Here is a 24,947-nt window from a genome sequence, read left to right on the forward strand (position 1 = left end):
GTAGAGGATTCCCTGGTCCTGTTCAGGGAAGTTTTTAACGTGTGATATTTTAGTGTATTTTTGGTTTCTATGGAAGCCGCCCAGAGTGGCTGGGGAGGCCCAGCCAGATGGGCGGGGTATAAATAAATTATTATTATTATTATTATTATTATTATTAGCCAGGTTGACAATGACTAGGGGATGATCAGAAGGAACAGAGTAGCTGTTGGCAGATGGCTCCAACACAGAGTTGACAGTTCCAGTGGGCTGCCCATCTGGCAGCAAGTGACACATAGAGTACTTCTCCTGCCAGGAAATCATGGGAAATCATGCCTCTCCATTTTGTGCCAGATAATGACTTTCTGAGCATAATTTCTTGCATGAGGAAACGCCCACCAAAACCTTCCAGTCTTCATTGGAGCCCTCTGCCCGTTGCCACATCTTCCCCCTTCCCCCAAGTGAATGTTTTGTTCTGGGTGTGTGTGTAGTGAAGATAATCGCTGATGGTGTGTTGATGTGGAAGCATAATAGAGACAGGAATCTGTTTGAAATGAGCTATGCCTGCCTTTTATCTGCTTGTAACAGGCCAAACATGGGTGTTAGTAAAGTTGAGCACTCTGGCACTGCATGTTTGTCCTGTTCTGGTGTTTATTATTATCCAGGGATTTAAGGAAATCAAGATGGTTGGGTCACTTATCTTCCATTTTTAAAGAGACTCCTGACGATTAATGTTATTATTGGATGTTACATTTCTTTGTGAAGTTCTGGAAGTGTTAGTAGGCAGGAAAGCAGTACAATATGAATAAAGCCATTACCTTGAATGAGAAATTTCTGAAGATATAAGTATTGTTTAAAATTATTTAAACTTTATCCCTTGTATATTCATGTATTTTATCCCTTGAAAAGCAACTAAAAGGATAATATCCTTGAGGAAAGGTGTTGGGTATGACTCTGTAATAGTATCCATTCCTCTGCCTACCCTTCAATTGCTCTATCCAACATCCCATTCTGGGATAATAATGAACTTGGGTGGTGAGTACTGAAAGAAATTGAGCTAGAATGGGGCTTTCAGAAACAAGGGGAACATATCAGCAAGTTCAGGGAAATCTCAAAGCCCAGTAAAATGGGAGTAATAAATCTGAAACAACCTGGATTGAGCCTGTACAGTAGCTAAACAATGAGAAGGAAAAGAATGGAATGGTCTGTTGGAGGCAGGTATGGCTAGCTGATGGAACTCTGAACTGGAGCACTCCAGTTAGAAGGTAAAGATACAGCGCAACTTATAATTGAAGGTCCTACTTGTAGGGTCCTACTTGTGGACATAAAAGTGACCTACTTCATAGGTGTCAGCAAATCGCTGAGAATTTATGTAAAGCAGTTTGAGTACAATGGTTAATATTGTTCTTCAGTGTGAAGATTGTGTACAAATTCCCATTAAACTGTGAATCTCTTTTGGTGATGCTGGAACAGACACACATAATAAGCTTATCTTACTTGAATGTTAGGAAGTAATGGAATCACCCCACATTACCCTTCTGATCATTATGATAACTGTTAATTAATGCACTTGCAGAAGAGAGAAAACGTGCCATATTCTTATTGAAAAAACTTAGAATATTTTGCAAGCAAATTTTCTGAGGCACTGAAATTACTGGACCTTCCTCTCCCTCTGTGTAAAGTCCTTGTGTGCACAGGTGTACTGTCTCTGGATCACGCATGTGAACACGGCCCACTTTTAGTTCTGCTGCCCACTCATGGGTTTTCTCTCTCCAGACTTGTAATGCAGTCAATTGTCACATTTTGGCTGTGCCAGGGACACTTTATCTGAGACTACATATTTTGCTGCTCCACTCAGTCAAGAGAGCTAGGTTACTACCAGCTTGAACACACTTGGAAGTCAATTAAAGTAGCTCTGTGTTTAGGGTTATTGTGAGAATTAGGTTGTCATCTAATATTTTTTTTCTTACAGGTTGGTCTGGGTATATATGGGCTACACCTCCCAAATTTCTTTCTGGTAAAAACAAAATTTAAAATATCAGTATAGAAGCTTCCATAGGAAAGAGACAGTATTTGTTGTCATCAGCTTAATTTTAAACGGTCTTCAAAAAAAGAGTATGAAAAGGCTCTTGGATACGGATTAATAATTGATTCTTTGTGCAATGCTTGCTAACACTAAAATAAAAAATAAAAAATCAGCTGAAGCTGGCAAGGATTTTAGAGAGGCCACTGTGTGCTGCTTAGTCTTCTGCTGTGCTTCACTGCTTTTATCTGTTCTCAAGTTGTTTGCACAATCTTGCTGTGCCCAAGGGTTTTGTGTCAGAATAATTGCCTTATTTTTGCAAGCAGGCAATGCGAAGCTTCTTTGGTTGCAAATGGGTAAAATTTTCAGGGAACACTCTTTCTGAGTGAGGCTGATTTCCTCCTCGCCCTGGCTACCCTATCTCTTAAAGGTAAAGGTAAAGGTAAAGGTACCCCTGCCCGTACGGGCCAGTCTTGACAGACTCTGGGGTTGTGCGCCCATCTCACTCAAGAGGCCGGGGGCCAGCGCTGTCCGGAGACACTTCCGGGGCACGTGGCCCAGCGTGACAAAGCTGCATCTGGTGAGCCAGCGCAGCACACGGAAACGCCGTTTACCTTCCCACCAGTAAGTGGTCCCTATTTATCTACTTGCACCCGGGGGTGCTTTCGAACTGCTAGGTTGGCAGGCGCTGGGACCGAGCAGCGGGAGTGCACCCCGCCGCGGGGATTCGAACCGCCGACCTTTCGATCGGCAAGCCCTAGGCGCTGAGGCTTTTACCCACAGCGCCACCCGCGTCCCTTACCCTATCTCTTAGTTTTGCATATTAAGATACCAGAAAATGTAAAAATCCACCTTGTACTGATACATTATTTACCTTCTAGCAAGCTTAATGTGAACAGCAATGGGATTAAAACAAAATTAAGGGAATTTTAGCTTTGAATCTCAAGAACTACAATGTTCCAGTCACAGAACAGACCCTTTCTATCTACTCCTGCCTTCTGCAGCCTACTTTGCCCCACCCCAAGCTGTGCTTGAGTGTCAGAGAGGCATCTGGAATAGGATTTTTATTTATTTGCACATTTGATGAGGCTTGGGGGGAGGAACAACAGGCAAGGCACGTCAGCAGAAATCCAAGAGCTTGCATAAACTCATATGATCATAGAATTTGCTTTATTCTAGATCTAGGGTGTATAAAATAGATGTATTTATTTATTTAGTGCAAATTATGCTTCACATAATTTGGATGCCAATTTCTTAATCTCTCTAAATAAACTGAAATAATTACAGTACACCTTGTTAGTTCTTGGTCTTTGTGGCTTAATGTCTTTATTTCTCAATCTGTGGGGGAAATGGAAGGGATATGTGGAAATCGTTGTCTTAGATGTGGATTTGGTTCCTTCCAGATAATGTTGCAATAGAAGAGGAACATTCATTATAGTTTTATTCCAGCATTGATTCTGACATTCTGAGACCTTTCTGGTTACTCACTTCAATAAGCTGTCAAGTTAAAACTGTATCCTTTTTTGCAACATTCACACTTGCCATGATCAGTTGCATTTATAGAAAAGAGGATCTTTCTCTTTACATGTTATGCACTCAAAATGTTCTGAAGGGCTTACCATATTGAGCTTTGCATATTTTGCTAATTTTACAATAAATTTGTGGTGAGTGGGAAAAGTGTTAAGTGTTTGCATTATTTAGTGATGACATTGTAACGGTCCTCTTATTTTTTGTTTTTTTCCTAGGACCGGAATCGGCCCTATGATACTTTTAACTTGCACTCTTTGGAAAATTCATTAATGGATATGATAAGGACTGATCATGAGCCTCTTAAAGGTAAACACTACCCTCCCAGTGGCCCACCAATGAGTTTCGCTGATATAATGTGGAGGAATCATTTTACAGGTTAGGAATATTCATATGTTCATACTCACTTTAAAAGAAAACAGCTTTTTTGCTGCAATAACATTTATGTTATACTTTTTGCTAGTAACAAATTGTTAATATGTTTTATGCTACTCTTTGGCTTAAAAATCTCAGTTAGCTAATTAAGCATATAGTGTGGTTAATGATGCAACTGGATGCTAAATAATCATGATTTCTTTAGAGGACTTTTTTTCTTTTACAAAAAGATCTTAGGCTTTCAACTTCTAATTTTTAAATCAGTGAAACCTACAAAATTGATAATCCAGTTATTCTGTTATGAAATGGGTTGCTAATATTTTCAAGTGGTTGTTTAAATATCTATCCATAATTATCATGTTTCCAATGTGGATACAAATCTCAAATGGTTTGGAATTAGGGGAAAGAACGATTACATTTTCAAAAAATCACTTCTTTGGTTGAGATAATGAAATATTGATATCTCTTCAGCTGAGAAGACCAGGCTGTTCTTTCAGCTCCAGTGATAAAGATTAAACTACTCCTAGCACTCATCATAAACTATGTGAGTGAGTGGTTTGGGCAGCTTTTAGTTTAATAATTCATACTAATGTCTACTTCAACATCAGTCTCGCCAGTGTTTAGCTAAATGTGCCATATAGCTTTTAGGAATTACTTAACAGAGAGCAATGGATTTTGTTGAAAAAAATATTTTCACAGATATTTAGTGCACAAATTTTGAGCAATATCTAATTGCTTATCAAACTTTGGAGATCAAGCAGTTAGTCTTGAGCATGGATGTCTGGGATCTAGACTGATCTTGTATTCAACTGTCCAGATGGAGCAGAAAATGAATTTGCATTCATTCCAAGCTCCATGGGACACCTAGGATATATTGGAGGTCAAAATCATCAATTTAGGTTGGTTGTAGGAAGGCTGAAGACTGGGCAAGTGAATATGGGAACTGGTACTCAGAACAGTGAAGCCTTTTAATTCCAGTGAAGTTCAGAATGCGAGCCTCAAGTAAAGAACCTGTTAAAAGGATTCACTGCTTTGGAATTACTTGTTCAGCTGAAGTGAACTATTCCTGCAATGCCATTTTGACCAAATGTTTTATTTACACTTGTTTCCCACAATATTTGCTGTTTCACTTCACAATGATATGCCATGAATTTCTCCCTAAACCTAGTAATTTTACTTGCAAAATATCATAGAACTGAATTAATAGAATTGAATGCATAAACTTGTTTGAAAACATTTACTGTATTTCTGTGATTTCACATAACTCAAGTATAGTTTTAGGACATGCCAACATAATGGCATTAAACAATATTGTGCCAATGCAGTGTGTATCTGTGGCTAGGATGTGGTGGTATTTGCTAATCAGTGGGCTCTAAAGTCACAAGGAGCACACTCTATGTTATTTGTTGAGCTACAATGTGGTAGCTCAACTACCTGCTTTGTCAGGTGGTATATAATACCATCCAAAGAAGGCAACTGACCAATTATCTGGCCTCAGGAAGTGCTCATCTACAGTGCCTTCACCTTGCCAGAATTCAGACTGGTTCTTTTTCTTCCTCCAGCCCACCACTGAGTCCAGGCTTGTATGTCCTTTTCTGATTCAGATAGCTTTAGTGCCCCTTGATATTTACTAACTAACCTAATTAAAAACATGGCTGTGGGGAAATGGCAGCCTGAGTCAGCAGACTAGTTAGACTGTGTGCAAGCTTCCATGACATTATTTGGGAATCCAAGTTTAAGTTCTTGTGTTTGAATGCCACCCCCCCCCCATCTTTGACTGATAGGTTTGGAAGGCCAAGTTTGAGGAACTTTCAGCTGCATTTGTTGGCCTCAGATTGGATAATTATGATGCTGGAAAGATGTAGCTTTAACCTTCTCTTTGTTTTCTTACAAACCAGCCACCCAAATGGCACCACATGGGCCTATTTTCTTTCTATTCAACATTATGTGCTTTCTGTATGTTTCTAAAAACAATTGGCTAGCTTTCTTCTTTTTTTGAGGGAATAACTGGGGGGTGGGGGTGGTTTCTTACAGAAGAAAACTACATATACTTGAGCTTAATGGGAACTTAGACCTTTACAGCACACCTGTGCCTCTGAAATGCTCCCCCACAAAAAAAAACATTCCTGCACATAGACAGCAAGTGTGCCAAGAAAAAGACCCCTGGAAATGGTTTCCCGTGGACACAGACATACATATGAAAGATTTGAGTATTGTACTCAACCTCCTATCAGCCCCAACCAGCATGACCAGTGGTGATGGGTGTTGCAGTCCAGCAACATATAGAAGACCACAGGTTTCCCATTCCTGCTTTTGTCTCTGGTGCAGTATGGGCTAGGTGCTGCTGTGTTATAACAAACTTCATAACAAACAGCTCTCCTGCGTATCTTGTAAAGGCAGTACTAGAAAAAGTAACATCAGAATTAACCTAAATACTCAGTCTGAAGTTGCAGTACACTTATTTGTCCTTGAATAAAACCATGTGACCTGTCTCTGCAGGGGTAACATGAGATGTATTCTATGTCTCAAGGACTGATTTACTTTGCATATATGTGTGCCAGATGCTTGAGGCAGCTTTTAATGGGCTGTTATGATGTCAAACTCAGTAGATATTTGTACATACAGTGTTCCAGTACTCCCTATTTGGCATAAAAATGCAAATGCATGTTTGAAGAAACATGGAAAGTTGATAAAAACCTGTGCATATACATTCTAGTCTCCATCCTTTTCTAAAGGGGTGTCTTTTAGCTTGGGAGTCTTTCACAGAAAGGCAAGAAGAAGTGCAGTGTAGGCTTGTGAATTGGAGGACTAGTTTTGGTAGAAAGGTGGGATAAATATAATTTGAATAATAAAGCTGGCTTTAGTATTGGCCTACCAACTGGACCTTAAACAAGTATCTGAGGTGTTTTGGAATTTTCATAGCAAATGTATCAAACTATGATGAAATAAGAGGCATTTGGGGAAAGTCTGTAGCAGTCTGTGCAGTAAAAATATGCTGGTCTCTTTCTGCTAAAATAAACTATTGTGTTTGAAAATAGACGATATGAATGTGTGCTAGCCAGCTCAGTTGTCCTTCTGCCAGATAAATGAATCTTGGAAGGTCTGCTTCATAGCCATTAAGTCTTTTCAGATAAAATGTCAGCTTGCCACTGGGCACTGTGAAAAGCTCTCAACACCTATTCTTTTATGAAGTGTCCTCCTGACTTGACTTCTGGTTCTATTCTTTATACAATTGTGCCTGAGTATAGCACTGATCTTGCTGAGCCTGTTGCCTTCTCTGGAACACAATTCCCACTAGTCAAGTTTACATACTGAGACAGAATCTTTGCTGCAACTTATGTTAAATGAATTGCCCATGTCACTTAACTGTTGTGTTAAAGACCTAGAAGTCATAAGAAGCAGCTTTGTATGATAACATATATCACCATATAGAAGCTTTTATTCTTCTTGAACTAAAGGTATTCTCCAGCTGCTTGGCAAACCTAATTCAAGCACCATATGTGTCTTAATAATCCCAAAGGCCAGAGAAGAGCAATTAAGGTCTTATCATAAGCTGACCAGTTATGACATAGGTAGTTTAGACAGTAACAATTCAGTATTTACTATTGTTTTAACATAATAATTATAAGTATAATTATTTATTAGAAAATACTTGATCATTATCGTTGGCTACCTGCTGATGGAAGCATGTGGACCACTGGTTCCATATCTGAATCTGCATTTGTGAAGTGGGGTGGGGGAACTGAGTATCATGTCCTTGATGTGTATGCTTTGTTACTTAGTCCAGTGGGCACATTATAAATTCCCCTTTGCTCTGAACAGATGCAAATGTCTACCAGCCATCACTATTGTTAAACTGTAGCAGATAGGTTTTCTAATGAACTGTAGTCGTAAAATGTATGTTTTTTAAAAAGTCTGGTGATGTTTATTTTCATTTTCGCTGAGTCATGTACCGCGTTTGTCGCTCCATAAGATGCACCCCCCCAAAAAAAAGTATGGGGAAATGTGTGTGTGTGTCTTATGGAGCGAATGCAGGTGGGAGGCTCTTGCTGGAGCCGTGCGCTCTTTAAAGAGCTGCGCCTAGCATATGTGCGGATCTTGTGGGCTTGCTCTGCTGGCTTCTCAGCGAAGCAGGAGGAGGGACGGAAGGGGCTCCATGTAAGGGCTCCCTTTCATCCCTCATCCCGCTTTACTGGGAAGCCAGCAGAAGAAGAGGCACTGCGCAGCTATCACTCTTGCTCTGCTGGCTTCAGCGAGAGCTGCGCAGCAGGAGAAGGGACGGAAGGGTTTAAAGCAAGAAAAGCAAGAGCCACTTACATGCTCTGCGCAGAATATATTTTTTCTTGCTTCTCCCCTCTAAAAACTAGGTGCATCTTATAGTCAGGTGCATCTTATGGAGCGAAAAATACGGTAGTTGTTTTGCTCAGCAATATTGACACTGCTGGTGATTCTTGTTTATTGTAGTTCTCTGCATTATTGAGAACCAGGCAGCTGAAGGGCATCGTGATAAAGATAATGTTAAGGGAATGAAATTCAGTATTCCTGTAGGAATGCACGAGTTCTCTAACCCAAATCCAGTCAGCTGAGGTCACGTGGCTGGAATTACACAGTTGGCTGCTAACTCTTTTTGGCTCAGTACCGCTGGGACTGCCTGCTAAAAAGCAAAAACTAAAGAGGGCATTGTGTGCTGCAACATAATGTTTACATAAAGTGTGTTTGAAGTCTCTCTGTTTAGAATATTTCATTTATGAAGAAGAATGACCTCTTAGAACTTTAAAATATTTTGGTTTTTTTTTCAGGTACTGTGAGCCAAATACAAGTTCTGAGGCAGTCAAAGTTGTTTTACCTTCCCTATCTATGGGGAATCTGAAGTCCAATATAATATTGTACACCTTTTAAAACCAGTTTGCATACCTTATTTAAGCCATTAAAAAGTTTTCTATTTAAATATACTGTAAATATACTTAAATTCCACATAGATTCCTTTAAAATATAAGTAGTAATATTTAGTTACAGATAGGTAGCCGTGTTGGTCTGCCATAGTCAAAACAAAATAAAAAAATTCCTTCCAGTAGCACCTTAACTTAGTTGGTCTTTAAGGTGCTACTGGAAGGATTTTTTTTATTTTGTAGTAATATTTAAATTATAATATATATAGAAATATTACTGGTCAACATAGCAATTTATTTTCCAAAATCTTGAGTTTTTCAAGGCTGCACCCTTCATGCTGATGGCAGAAGTTTAGAACTATCTTGTTGATAAAATTTCAGATGCAGTACTTCTGCCATAGATTTATTCAGAATATATATTTTTAATCTGGAAGGCAATGTATGTGTAACTCATTCGTGCTAATATCTAAACAACATTTTTTAGGAGTAGGTGGACGGATAGATGTTGTTATTTTATTTTCGAAGAATTTGCAGTCTTTCAATCTGCTTTCTCTCATGTTGTTAAGCACAACAGCTATTTTCCTACCATTGTACACCGGCATGAATTATTTCTTCCTCCTGTGCTTTGAGCTGCTTGAAGCCTTCAAGTAAAGTAGAAGTGGGATTTGACCCATCTTACCATTATTGCTTATGTTCTCTTAAAGTTAAACATAATGAGAAACTTGATGCACATGAAATTGTTCACTCTTACCTTAGTGCCTCTGGAGTGGAGAACTATGGTCCGACTTACAGTGCTAATACTGCAGTTTCTCTTGAGCCATGCTTATACTGAATCATAGTTTTCGCCATAGGAAGTTTTGCTATCTGAACAACACCTTTGTCAAAGAAAAAATAGAATATGTGCTCTATAGTAGAGGACATCAGCTAATACAGATACTATAATCATTTTCAAAAATCCAATTTTGTTCCCTAGTAGTTCTTGAAATAAACCTAATGATTTAAGTAGGGCTACTGAGAATAATAAAATGTTCAAATCTTAAACTGGCAAAAAAGAGTTCTGGTCTCTACTGAATACAAATGGCTGCTTATAACTCGGCACTTCGTTTTGGCATTTTTCTAATGGATCTTCCTCCTCTACCTTTTCTCATCACTTCCCTTTTTTTTATCTTTTTTAAGCTTGTAAGCATGACGGCAGGGCTTGTGTCTCATTTTGCCAACAGATGTGAGCCTCTTTGGCAGACCTTTGTCCGAAATGTGGGAAATAAATGATTCAGACTTGTTGCAATTGAGCACGCACCTTGTGGTGAATTAAAGTTGCCCCAAGTAACTGCATGCAGGCCCACCACTGAGGGATAATACAGGTGCTGTTGGCACAGCTCTCTGCTCTGCTTTCTTGGTCAGGAAAATCCTGTCACCACACCTTCTCCCAGTGGCGAAGCTGCATGCTCCAGCACTGGGGGTGGAAAGCAGGCAGGGGCATGGCTGGTGCATGTCCTGGGGGCGTAGCATGCCACCCATGGGGGTGTGGTGCGTGTCCTGGGGCGTGGTGTGCGTCCCGGGGGCACGCTGTGCGTGCCTGCGGGGGTGTGCCGCCTGGCATGGTAGTGTGCAGCGGGTGTCCGGGGCACAGCCACGATGGTACCCCCTCCTTGATGATGTCAGGGGCAGTGCGCTCCCCCCTTTCCTCCACCAGTGCCGCCTCCCTGGCTGGAAAAATAGGGAGACCAAAGCCAGAGAAGTTGAATGAGGGGAAGAGTAAGTGTTATGCATCCAGTCAGGGTTGGCAATAACTGCCCTGTCATGATTTGCAAGCTGAATACCGTACATGATGCAAACATTTCAACTGGTATATTTAAAGTTACTTTGTCCTTAACCACTTTGAACTTGAAACTGAAAATATCAACCAAAAAACACAGCTGTATTTGTATTAGTTTCAGTCAGACGTTATTACTACTGTAGTCTTCTCCCTAAAAGCTGAGATTCTTGGGTACAGCTAAACTAAAACACAGAATGCTGTCTAATATTATTGAGATATTTTTGAAACAGCAGTAATTACTAATTCTATTGCTGATCAACTTCTCAAACAAAAATTAATGCCAAGTATTTCAGTTTTAAGTTATTCACTCAAGGAGCTTCTGAAGACTGAAACTATCATGTGTACTTTCCTATTTAGAGCTCTTAGTATTGTAAGAACAAGTATGCGTGACTACTCATACAATTTGACATTTTTGCTTTTCTGGGAAGGTAGTTGTCAAGAGAAACTTAAAAATAGAAGGCAAAGGGCAGGTGACAAAATGTCACACAGGCAGCACCTGGCAGAGTGACTGAATGAACACATACACACACCCCAGATGTCACACTCTTGATTCTATTTTTATATCTGGTTGAATAGCACAATTCCAGCCTCAGCAAAGGAAAGGAGGAGAGAGATTAAATATGCATTGAGAGCCATAATTCATAGCATGCTCATTTATTCACTCATATCTAACCATAAAACAATTTAAATGGTTGGGTAACCTTTTATTGCAGTCATTATGCTGATAACTATTTTGGCAGACATTTGTGTGCCATATGGGATTCTTCTGCAGACATAGCTAGAGATTAGATTGGATTCACATGCTGTTACTTGCTTGGGTAGTGTGCACGCCTCCCTTCGGGGAATGGGTGATTGCATATTGGGTATAGGGCTACCCTACTATGCCACAGTGAGAAGTCAGTATATAACTTGCTTGTTATTCTTGGAAATGGATATCCCATGAATGAATATGAAACAATGTGGGTAGCAAATTCCAGTGAAGGTGCCTTTTTTCTCCTTCCAATGTCAAGTGAGGCTTCTATTAAGATTTTTTAAACTGCAGCAGCAATAACAGGCCCATCTGCTTCATCCAACCAAGTCTCTGTTACACATGCGAGGTCAAGTCCTCTCATGGATGGCAGTGGTCTTATGAATCATTGACCTTGCATTGCACAGCAGCACCTTCAGGTCATGTGGGTATCCCTTGCTGATTCCAGTATCCGTCTGGACAAGACCAGACATGGAGGCAGGGATAGTCCTCAAATAACGACTAAACCTGCCTCCTCGGTAATGACATGGTCTGGTCTTAGTGTAACTCCTCCTCCTACCCATGATCACTGAGATCGGTTGTCACAGTGCACCCCCCCCCCTGTGGAACCTGCCCTAGACATTTTGTTGCCTGGGACCCACTCCCAGGCAGCCCTGACCCCTCCCCTTAAAACAAAATAAAACCTATATAAAAACAAAACAACACAATAAAACAATAAAAACCAAAAACAGTAAAAATTACATACATACCAAAATTAAACATCAGCTGAGTTCATGGTAGGCAAGATTCAAACTAGAAAATTTCTGGTTTAACTGTCTCTTAATTTGCAAAAATACAGCATACTGCTATTGCAATCACTTCTTTCAATCACTACACAAGTTTTAGTGAATCAAAGAGGGTCACAAAAGTTGCCAGAAGCAAGGCAGAGAGAGGATTCTTTATATTAACATCTTGATGGTCTCCGAGCATTTTCTGCATTGCAGCGGGTTGGACTAAATGACTCTTGGGGTCTCTTCCAACTCTACAATTCTGTGATTCTAAGCTATGTGCCTTAAGGATGCTTCTGCTTCTGTTCAGAAAAATGGAAGAAGGGATTTATTTCTGTCTTAACTATCAGCATCCCATTAAGCAGGCACTGAACATCTGTGGGTTGTCTTCTTCTTTGCAGTGATTTAGTAGAGTTGGTGTTGACAGCAATAACAATCCAATAGGCTGAAATCATGAGAATTCTTCAGGTGTTCCTTTCTCCACACAATTAGCATTGCATTGAGGAGGAAATGGGGGCAAGCCATACTTGTCCTTTCCCTTCAGTCATCTCCCTTCATGACTGTCTACAGCAGGGAGCCTATACAAGTAGAGTAGGCTTCCTTGCAGAATTTAGAACTGATGGGAAGTCCACGTGAATGAGTGCTGCAGACAGTTGCCCTCCAACTCACGGAGGGGGGTGGTGATGGAGGAGAGTGCTTTTCCCCACTTCCTCCTGAGTGCAATGTAATTGTGTCAAGAAAGGAACACTTGAAGAGGGCTTCTGTGAGAGTTTTCATCAGCCGTTTTTCTTGATGAGCTAGTGAAGAGGGACAAATACTTTCATTTCTAGGGTTCAAGATTTTGCTTAAGGTGTTAGTTACTTGCTATAACTAAATACAGTGGTACCTCGGGTTACATATGCTTCAGGTTACAGACCCCGCTAACCCAGAAATCTTGCTTCAGGTTAAGAACTTTGCTTCAGGATGAGAACAGAAATTGTGCTCCGGTGGCACGGCAGCTGCAGGAGGCCCCATTAGCTAAAGTGGTGCTTCATGTTAAGAACAGTTTCAGCTTAAGTACGCACCTCCGGAACAAATTAAGTACTTAACCCGAGGTACCACTGTAATTTAAATTATTGAATTGAATAGTTGAAGAATAACAACAATATAATAATTAATATTATAGTATTACATAAATATTTTAGCAGTGGAACAGCCCTGGTTGGTTTGATGGCTGTCACCTTTATCAGGAGAGAGATGGCAACAATGCAACCATGCTGGCACTCCCTGATGTGTTAGCAAGCTTGACACTGCTGACCATGGTGTCCTTCTGCAACAACTCAGGAGTTGGGAGACACTCTGTTAAAGAGGTTCTGCTCCTGTCTGTGGGGTCACTACCAGAAAGTAGGATCAAGGGTCTGTTGCCCTGCCCCATAGTTTTGGGGCTATTTAGCTATGCTGATATTTATGAAATGATTGGAAGTTGTCATCTGGGTATTTGGATCATGGTGTTATTGGTACGCTGATGACCCACAGCTCTCTTCCCATTCCATCTGAATCTGGAAAGGCTGTGAAGGTGTTGGAGTAGTGCCTGGAAGCATGATGCACTGGATGGAGGCCAATAAACCAAAGCTCAGTTTTAGTAAGGCAGATGAGCTGTGGGTGGCTGGTTCCTATGTCTTGTAATTAAGTGAATGACCTGCTTTGGGAGGGGTTGCACTTCCTCTGCAGGCACAGGTTCATAGTTTGGGAGTACTCATGGATTCCAATCTATCACTGAAGTCTCAAATACATTCGGTGACTTGGAATGCTTATGCCCAGCTAAAGCTACTTTGTCAGCTGTTGCCATTCCTAAATGGTGATAGCTTGGTCTCAGTACTTCATGCTGTAGTTAACTCCAGTCTGGACTACTGCAGTGCACTCTACATGTAACTGCCCTTAAAGATAGTCCAAAAGTGGCATGTGCTACAATAAGAAACCCCCCCCCCCCATATATGCTTTATATTGTTTTTATAATTATTTATTGTTTTGTTTGCTGCTCTGGACTTCTTTGGGGTTGGTTGGGATAAAATAATACTAAATGATTAACATAGGTCTGTCATGTTAATAATTTAAAAAGTGTAAGTCTGAACTGAAATATTACATTTAATTAAGTGAAATTGGCAGTGTTTAAAGTTCCTCTGATCTTCCCCTTCTATTTTTTTTGTTTTTTAGCAAATAGAATGCATAATTACTATTAAACATTCTTATAGAGAAGTATATAAAAAGCAAATCTTTTCTAGTTTCATTACCATTTTTTATGTATTTGTGAAATCTAGCATTGAAAAGTAGCCTATTGAACATAAAATATGATGCCAAAATGTTCTATTTTTTTAGGTCGTATGGGTATAAATTTTCATCATCCAGGAACAGATAACATTATGGCTCTCAATAGTAAGTCTGCATTTATCTTCTTATAATGCATTTTATATAATTTGGCTATACGCAATATGCTTTTAAATATTTGTCTTTTGGATACAGTGAAGAGAAAGGAAAAATAGATGAAAAGTCTATGTACATTTAATCAGTCTCTACTGCTACTATAATGTGAAACAAATAACAGAACACATCTATGGACACAGAGGTAATATTTGATCAGATGCTGATTTTGTGGAGATCCCTTATAAAATCATGAGGATCCATAATAACCTGTGCCTTATATACATGTTCCCATAGCAGTGCTGGAAATAACAGATCTGTAATTTTTGACAATGCAATCAGTGGAGATGGATGTGATTTGAGATTTGATGGTAATTATTGGTGGTGTGTAAAATAAAAATGCAGCTTTGAGAGGATGTTTTGCTGAATCTCTTATGCATGTCTCACCTCTCTTTCTCTGACTCCTGCGGAGCACCATTTTACTGCTCCCAGTTTTCCAGATTGTCCCCCTTTATACTTTATCCTTTCTCAGTCATTCCACTTTCTATTCTGTTGCTCATCTGATTCTTGTAAAGCAAATAGAGCTAACAGACGAAGTAGAAGTGCCCATTGTTCTGGCATCATCATCACTTTGAGCATAACTTGCTGAAAGGCTGCATGCAAAACATTATAATTAAGAACAATGCTCCTTCATTTTCTTGTACTTTTCAAACAGGGGGAGGGGGATAGTCACCTTTGCCATCTCATGACAAATGGGGCTCTGAGTGGGAGAGGGCTCAGAGGCTTTGCAGGTGCCAGAGGAAGTCCTCATGGGTGTTGTTGTGCCCATGGACGCCATGCTGGTAAACCCAACTTAAAAACCTCTCCCAAAACTAGTAGTACGGGACTGTGGAATGAACTCCCTGTCATAGCTGTCAACTTTTCCCTTTTCTTGCGAGGAATCCTATTCATAATAAGGGAATTTCCCTTTTAAAAAAGGGAAACATTGACAGCTATGCTCCCTGTCCTTCCCTGGAGGTTTTTAAGCAGAAGTTAGATGACTGTTTGTCATGGATGCTTTAGTTGAGATTTCTGCTTTGTAGGGGAGGATGACTGGATAACCCTCAGGGTCCCTTCCAACTCTACAGTTTTATGATTCTATGTGAGGCATAGGAGTGTCTTTCTACTATGTCACCTCATTCACTTAGTCCAGTATATGCAGGTCCCACTATCTGCACGCTTGCTATCTGAAAGATCAGTTATCCACACTTAAAGGATTATGCCCAAATCTCACTCAGCAGGTTCACTTATCCGAACAGCTGAATTCCTTCCTTACTTCCTTGTTTGTTCATGCTTTGTTGGTTGGCAGCAGCCACTTTCCAGAAGAAACCATGGAGAGAGGAAGAGGGGAGCGAGATCAGACAAATCAGAGAGCAGGAGAGATTGGACAAATCAGGTTTTTTTGTATACTGTATATAAAAAACTTTATCTCTCTTTTGCTGATTGGCTGCAGCCATTTCAGGGACAAACCCCTGGGGGTGGGGGGACAAGAGCGGACAAATCCCGCTTTAGAAATATTTCCATAGGAAATAATAGAAATTGTGGATATGTTATGTGAAGGCTTGCCAAATGAAAAATTTCCAGGTAATGCATTGTGTTCAGTAAGCAGGACTCTAATACCATATGTTGGGAAGGCAAGAACAGTAGCTTTACAATACTTGTTTATTGGTTAGTGAAGGGCATTCTGCATATGCTCAAAGGTACACATTTATTCACACCAGAATATTGCAGCATGATGGTTTTCAGTGACTATAGGAAAAACATGGCTGATGATTAAATTCCTTCTGGCCTTCCTCTTCCCTTGCTTAGCGAGTAGCTTTTGTGGTATAGCTTTTGTGGTATGTCTAGATGTTGTGGCACTACCATAGCCAGAATGCCAAGTTGTCAGGGTTGCTGGGAGCTGTAGTTCAACATCACATTGACTATCTCTGTCTTAACATAAAAAGGCAAAGGGACCCAGTGTACAGCTTCTGGGTCATGTGGCCAGCATGACTAAGCCACTTCTGGCGAACTAGAGCAGCGCACGGAAATGCCATTTACCTTCCCGCCGGAGCAGTACCTATTTATCTACTTGCACTTGGACGTGCTTTCAAACTACTAGGTTGGTAGGAGCAAGGACCCCGTCGCGGGGATTCGAACTGCTGATCTTCTGATCAGCAAGCCCTAGGCTCTCTGGTTTAACCCACAGCGCCACCTGTGTCTTAACATAGTTCTGAGGTAATTCCCCAGTGTAAACAGGGACAGTAGCAAAATAGTATCCAAGAGATGTCTCTCTAATGTTCTGCCTAAATGTTACCTAATAGAACCAGTATCACCCTGTTGTAGTCACAGGCCACATATTAAATGTTCTATCATTTTAACTAAGTTCCATTGTGAGAGTAAATATTAGATTTTCAAAAGGAACTGATCCGTTTGTGCTTAAACCTACTTCAGAATCCAATGCTAGACATGTTTCAGGGAATGAGGCCCTTGGAGGCTGACCTCACCATTTGAGAACAGAGTCACACTAATATACAAAATCTCTATTGCAGGATATATTTTAGTAACATGAATGTGTTCGGTAACTACACACAAATCTGGTTAACATGTATTGCTAAGCCAAACCAAGGCTTAGCACAAATGAGCAAACACGCTGGATCTCAGAGAGATTGCAGCTGCTTTGCTCCTCTGGTCCTGCTGCTGCCCTGCTGCGAGTTAATGCATGGTTTGGCTTAGCATTATGTCTGAATCCAGGCTTGTGGTTTATCTCCCCTAGACAAACCACAAGTGGTAACCCATAGAACAAACCTTGGCTACTGTTTGGGCTTCATTAGGAGGAAGATAAATGTTGAAAAAGTTGGCTTTTAGTGTAGTTGACTTTTCCAGTATAACTGGAAGTTAGACTCTGGAAAAATCAGCTATTAACAAACGTAAGACATGTTATCCACAGCAGTCAGTTGATTTTTTACTTCAAACCAAAGTATTAGATTTAGCTGTGGTTTGTGCACTTTTGCCATGCAGTGACTTGCCAACTTGCTTCTTGCTTCTATTCTGCTCCTATTCTAGTAGACAAAAGGAGGAATGGGTTGAAATATATTTTTGATTGATAGTATTTAGTTGACTGAGATTAATTAGCATTTTCATTATCCAAGCATTTTTGTCCTTCCTTCCCTAGTTCCATAGAAACATTTTACTAACATACAATATTATTTTCTTTATGTTTAGTCATTGGTATCATTTAATTTTTTTTGAGCGGGGGGGTGGAGTTATGGTTGTAAGTTGTTTTTAATTGTTTTTAATCTTGTGTTTTAATGTTGTGACCCACCCTCGGACCTTAGATTAAAGACTGGGTAGTTAATAAATAATTATTCATCATTATCATCATTATTCATTACATTTCTATACTGCTTTATATTGTAAAAAAAACAAATCTGTAGTTTACAACCTACATTTAAACACCAAACAAAGCAATCCAGAATAAAACATTATTGAAGAAAGTCAAAATATAAAGTATACATTCAAAGCAACATAATTACCAGGAAACTAAAATATTATCTTAAAGATTTAAAACATTACAGAGGAGAGCAACTGCGAAATGTACATTTGACATAGCAGAGTTAACAAAAAAAAACCCTTAAACATTACAAAAGAAAACTTTACTAGAAGGCAAATAAAAATGCACTCTTAAAAGAGCATAATTAGCAAGAGAATAAAATATTATCATAAGCATAGAACATACTTGCCTCTGTTGCTACCAACCACTGTTCATGGCAAGTGGCAGCTGTGGAAGTTCAGGTTTGATGACCTGGGTTTGCCCTAAGAGGCAGCCAAAACCATCTCTCATCTCTTCAGCAGTCTCAACTTTTGTAACTGGAGTAAATCATGCCCCAGTCTCCCAGGCCAGGTGGAAAAAGTGGAGGAAAGGAATGATGAGCTCTGGAGGTGGAACAGTATTCAGGGTCTCAAATAGTGGCTGTTGAAGGGTAAACAGGATCTTGTGGTGAATGGTTGGTGGATAGGAAGCAGAAGCCGTAGAGGAAACGCTTGTTTAAAGGATGAGATCCAAGATGTACACAATGGAAGAGAGAATAGAGATATGGTGCCATTCGGTGTTCGATTTAAGACCCATGTGACGCTCATCTTGCAGGACCCAGTAGGCATGGGGAATCTTAGCTTTGGAAAGGCGAAGGCACTTGTGCAAAAACCAACTGGTGGAGCTCTTCAACTTAACATGAAAGAGGTGGAACATAGATGGTCTGTGTGCCACTAAGGTGATATAAATCACCTCCCTTGACAAACAAGATTTTGATTTTTTTGATTAAATGGTTTATAAAATTTCTTAAATATTATTGTGGCTTTCATGGGGTTTTTTAAATTGCATTTAATTTTTAAAAGCTGGTGTTTCTGAATGATGACTGATAATGTAGCATTAGGTTGGTTCTGGAGGCAAGTGCCAGAAGGTGATGGTGGGAATCTGTTGCTCTGCCTCTTGGCCCTTTCATTAATTGGATGCCACAGGATTCCAACTTCTTTCAGCCCCTTTTTTTTAAGTTGGTACCTAAAGCACAAAGAAATGTGATAAATAAAAGCATTTCAAAACTAGCTATAATTTCCTCCCTCCCTCATCCCATCCCTTGCCAAGGGGAACAATGATCAGTGAAACAAAAGAAATAACACATTAAAAGAAAAGTTACATAACCTGCCCCACTCCATATTTATGCAAACATTAAATCACATGAAGTTTTCTTAAGAAATCTAAGACTTTGGAAAAACTCAAGGAATCTTTGCCAAATACTTTGAATTTTTTCCAGGCAGTTACACTTAAGATAAATAATTTTCTCTTTCACATCCATGTTGGTAAAATCTTGTGTCCAGATTTCTGGATCTGAACTAGCTTAGCACAGCAGGACCAATTGTTTAGCTTCAGTTTCTGCACATTGAATCCAAGCTTTCAGATGTTTGTTTGGCCCCGATAGATGCGTTAAGTATCCTAAAATTTCATATATAGAACATAGATTAAATGGCATATTTAAGACATGTGAATGAATGCCAGTTCTGCATTCCAAAAGTTGAGGCTGTGAAGTATGTCCGTCCCTCCCAAACTGCAACCCTGCCCTGTTTCTCAATAGCTACATGAAATCTCTGAGTGAAGTCATGTGGCGTTCCAGGCTGAAATATTATCAGAGCTGAGTATCCTCAGCATACTATCTCATTAGTTTCTAGGAAGACTGTGGGCTTATGAGACCAGAGTATAATACTCCAATCTTGTGCGGTCTTTGGGTGCAACTCTGCGGGCTTTTCTTTTAAACCCCTGCTCAGAACTGGAGTACCTTAAGGACACCTCTCTTTTTATATGTTCCCTTCCATGCACTCCAGTCACCCCACTGAAAGCGATCACTGACCTGATTAATGTTCGTAATCACTGCCTGATTATTAATGTTCATTTACTGCTGCTATGTTTTGTTGCTATTGCTTTTTTATTGCTGTTTCCAAAATATTTATTATATTTAAATTGTATTATCTCTATTTTGTTTGCTGTAAGCTTCTTGACCTTTTTAAAGGACAAGAGGGATAAAATTTTCTTGCCAGTTTAGTTCTTACACAGCCCACTGCCTACACACCCTTTCCACCAAGGGTTATGCAGTCCATAGCTGAAACGGCAGAACATACCTATTTTAAAAATAAACAGAGTAAGTCATACTCCAAGAAATCCTATTGCCATGATTAAATTAAGCCATTTGATTCATTTGGCCTCCTCTCTGAATGTGGGTCACTTGGCTTACAACCATTTGAATTCTGTTAAGTTTATGTTGTGTGAATGTGAAAATGAGCTACATACTGGCTAGAAGAGTCAAATCTTCTTCACCTACAATGCCAAAAATGTTCGTCTTGCAGTCATGAGCTATTCGCTATTTTTATTTGGGAAGTGCTTTCTGGTTGCCACATAGATTGGGATGTCCATTAAGCTAGCTTCATAGAAAGGACTGTCTGGCTGAATTCCATAAAGTTCTGTGTTTAAATCATGCCCCCCTCTGTAAATATAAAAACACCTTTGGACAGTATCTCCCCACCTACCCAGCCTGCCTGCATTTTTCTCTGTGATAGAAGAGAAATACAAGGAGAATATAAAATTCAGAGATTGCTGCAGCAGGGAGGCAGCAATCAGAAAATGAAAACCATATCCATTTGCTGTTCTCAGTGTGATAATAGACCCTGCATTTCTAGGAATAGCATGTGTGACTAAAATGCAGAGATGCTATGTCAGGTAGTATTGTGGGAGCTTCATAAAGATTCAGCTGCATAAAGCAATGTATAGAAATTCACACTAACCCATTTAATTAACTCAGAGTTTCATTTACCAAATGGCTTGTTTCAGTTGTCTGCCTCAATCAGATAAGCACCCTTCTGCTGTTTCTTCTACTACATTTAGTAACCCATGTACTATTATCATGGCTCAGTTTTGTCAACGTTTGTAAAAAACAATCAAACCCCACTTTGGGGGCTGTGATTTAAAAAATAAAATAAAAAATACGTTGAACATTTTTGTAAGAATTAGAGTTTTCTAGTGAACTTCTTCACTGACATTATTTCGCCAAGATCTGAGATGAATACTGAAGATTAGTGTTGCTGGGAAATACAAATAAGCGCGCGCACACAACTTTTTGTTCTGTGTCTAGCCATTTAAACAGATACTGATGAGTGGTTATGTTTTGACAATGCACATTGCTGAGTTTTCAGTGCTGTATATATTTATTTCTACTGAGTTCTGTAAGGAACTCTTTTAAAAATGCTTTCTACATAAAAATCATTCAAGATAGGCATCTGGATAAATGTCTACATCCTCTAGACACCTTCTACAGATTCTTTGCCATTGGGGAAACGTGTTGCCCAGACAGTGCTTCTCTCAGTCACTAACCCTAGGACTGTTTGAATTACTTAAACTACTTTCTACTTCAAAAGCCGAATTTTGCAGAAAACAATATATATAGTAATTACTGTTATGCCAATACACACTATATTTTTCTGTATTTACATGCAGCCAGGAGCTATGGGCGGAGACGAGGTAAAAAAAATATTTTAAATTTTACTGAATATGGTGATGGGAACAGCAAATTGAGGCTATGTACAGCTGGTTATTTCTGTGGGGCAACAGGAGTGTCTTCCCCTTGCTGCCATAGTGGCACCAGTCCCAATACTGGATATATAGCTTTATAGTTATATGAACATAGTGGAGAAGTGTTTTTGAAAGGAGAGAGATTTTGTTTGTTTCTCTTAAAAAACACAGTGCTGTAGTGGTAGACAGTAGCTGCCGAACTGTCCAAAGTAAAATGAAATGTTGATATATTACTAATGGCAAAAAAAGTTTAACTATTTTCAAAGATCTATGTGAACAGGTGTGGATCAACATCTATGATCTCACATGCTTTAACAAAAAAATGAAAAATTGAAGTGTTCAATTTTCTATTTTTTTAAAAAAAAATTGTTGCTTTTAAGCATGTAAGATTATAGATGCTGATAAAAAATATCAAACATTTGCCTAGAAGAGGCACACCAGAGTATACATGTATTGAACCGCTGTTTCTGTGCCTTTGGGGACTTCTGGAGGTTTTTACTTTTCCCCAGGCACAGCTCTTAAAGCTATGACCCATTTCAATTTTCATCAGAGACTATGATAGACCATAATAATATGTGTATATACTGTGGATAATTATTATTTTATCATGCCACCCCCAAGTCTGTAATGCTCTGTACAGTTTTCCTGTATCAGATTCTGTTTCTGCAATCACTCAATACAGATTTCTAATTGCTTGTGGTTAATTTATCACAAATCATTGTTTTGCTGCCAATTTTTAAAGTTATTATTTAATACTTGAAACTGAACTTGAGTAATTTAACACATGCACATATTCTGCCTTGATGGTTTTTCAGTGATGCTGTATGTTTTATTACATTGTTGAAGGAGCAGCTTCAGTTTAAGTTATGCTGAGTTTTTCTTTTAAAGACCAGGCTTCTCATTTTAAAATTGAGAGAAAGGTTTCTGCTGAAATTAGCATGTTAGTCTTGAAGTTTCCTAGGAGAGAGAGAGATGGGGGGAGGGCGGGCTACTGTGGCCCTTTAAAGGAAAATCTTATTCTTACTGGTTTCTGTGCAATCCTACATACGGCTTTTGTGTTTGCATACAGCAAACTTCAGCACCTAGAGCAGGGGTCAGCAAACTTTTTCAGCAGGGGGCCGGTCCACTGTCCCTCAGACCTTGTGGGGGGCCGGACTATATTTTTTTTGGGGGGGGGCAATGAATGAATTCCTATGCCCCACAAATAACCCAGAGATGCATTTTAAATAAAAGCACACATTCTACTTGTGTAAAAACACTCTGATTCCCAGACCATCCGCGGGCCGGATTTAGAAGGTGATTGGGCCGGATCTGGCCCCCGGGCCTTAGTTTGCCTACCCATGACCCAGAGCATAGATAACAAACTTTGTGACCCTCCAGATGTTGTTGGAGTCCAACTCCCACCATCCCCAGCCAGCATGACCAATGATCCCCAAAACTGCTCTAGAGCCAAGGGCCGTCCTTGGGATACATGCTTAAGGGGACCATAGGCTGTACTTTTGTGCTTGGATACTTCATAATGAAAAGAAAGTCACAAATGTTGATTTGCATAGGCCTGTTTGACAGCACAGATGACCATTTCAAGAAATGATGTTACAGGTATCAACCTCCCCGCTCCTTCCCAAAATATTGCCATGCTCTCTGTCTCTAACCAGTCTACTCAGTCACCATTTCCAGACTTGAATAATATGGCCAAACACTATATCTGCCAATCATTCCAACGATGTGCCACTGGCTGGCTGACCAGTGAGGGCCTACAGGATTTCATGCTTATCAAATTTCCATATCAGCCATGACATGGCTGCAATCCTAAACACTTAGTTGTAAGTACCGTATTTACCGTATTTTTCGCCCTATAGGACACACTTTTCCCCTTCCAAAAATGAAGGGGAAATGTGTGTGCATCCTATGGGGTGAATGCAGGCTTCAGGAAGCTATCCGCAAGCCCGGCAGGAGGTCCCGCGGGCTCGCAAGGCTTGCGGGCAGCAGCCTGCAGCCCACAAGCTTGGGGGACAGCGGGGAGGCGCAGTGCTGCCACCCCGCTATTCCCCGACCTGGTCTGGAGGCTGGCAGGGGGGAGAAGCAAGCTTGCTTCTCCCCATCGCCAGCCCCACAAGCTCGGGGGATAGCGGGGAGGCGGAGTGCTGCCACCCCGCTATTCCCGGACCTGATCTGGAGGCTGGCGGGGGGGGGGGGGAGAAGCAAGCTTGCCCCATCGCCAGCCCCACAAGCTCGGGGGATAGCGGGGCAAGCCACTGCCCCACGGAGGCTAGAGAGGCTGTCCCTGAAGGCAGAAGAGGGAGACGGAGCGCTTCGTCTTCCTCTTCTAGCTTGGGGATGGCTGCGCAAAGCCTCTGCAGGGCAGCGGAGTGTGCTGCCCCGCAGAGGCTAGGGAGGCTGTCCCTGAAGGCAGAAGAGGGAGACGGAGCGCTCCGTCTCCCTCTTCTAGCTTGGGGATGGCTGTGGAAACCTGGGGGAAAAATAATTTTCCCCCCCCTTGATTTCCCCCCCAAAACACTAGGTGCGTCCTATGGGCGAAAAATACGGTAAGTTCCATTAAAATCATAAGTAAGTCCCGTTAAAATATTTCTTAGTAGACATGTATAGCAATGCACTGTTAATATACTAAGGGCTAGAGTAAAAATATCTTAGTCTTGTTTGCAACCTATTTTAAAAGGCACAAATACTATCTGTCTTTGAAATATAAGCACTGAAGAAAACTATGTGGAGCAGGGAACACATTAGCAACTGGAGCCCCCGCCCCCACCCCCAGCTAAGCAGAGTTTGTTAGTTAATCTAAACTACTAGAAGGAATATTCTCATAGTTCATATTCTAACTTGAATAGAGAAGTTTTCTTATTTTTCTATCTGCCTCCTTTTTTTGACTCTTACGGCAGTGGATACCTGGCTTTTCCCATCATTTCTAGGCAGGGTTACATGATGGTGCTTGAGGCTAGAGGGGAATATTAGATCTGAGAGACCTCCCCTTTTCTACTTACATTTCGTTGCTATTGTTCTGCATGCATGTTACACTTTTCTGTCCTTTTCATTTCTGTCCTTAACTAAATATTGAATTGTTTCACTTTTAAAATTAGAGTTCTGAATGCAGGATAACTGTTCCCAACACCATTAACTAATTAAGAGGGAATGCAAGAACACACACATTTCAGTTCACCAAATGAGAAAGCAAAACAATCAACGCATTATAGAGTCATTATCCTATTCTCTATTTTCTTTTACTGAATTTTAGAGAAAATAATAGAGAAATTTTGAGTCACCTTGCACGTCAAACTTCTG

General features: G+C 40.3%; 1 protein-coding gene across 8 annotated transcripts in view; it reads left to right on the plus strand.

Annotated features, from left to right (window-relative positions):
• CPEB3 (cytoplasmic polyadenylation element binding protein 3) overlaps positions 1-24,947 on the plus strand; it is a 79,496-nt gene that overhangs the window by 26,632 nt on the left and 27,917 nt on the right. For 3 of the 8 annotated variants that reach the window (XM_079978615.1, XM_079978616.1, XM_079978611.1), the window contains exons 3-5: positions 3,745-3,904; positions 14,477-14,533; positions 21,576-21,599. In XM_079978615.1, coding sequence (XP_079834741.1) covers positions 3,745-3,904; positions 14,477-14,533; positions 21,576-21,599 — 241 coding nt within the window. The remainder of the gene's footprint in view (positions 1-3,744; positions 3,905-14,476; positions 14,534-21,575; positions 21,600-24,947) is intronic. The other 5 variants (XM_079978613.1, XM_079978612.1, XM_079978614.1 and 2 more) reach the window with 5 other exon arrangements.

The sequence above is a fragment of the Podarcis cretensis genome (genome assembly GCF_951804945.1).
Source record: "Podarcis cretensis genome assembly, chromosome: 5".
NCBI lineage: Eukaryota > Metazoa > Chordata > Lepidosauria > Squamata > Lacertidae > Podarcis > Podarcis cretensis.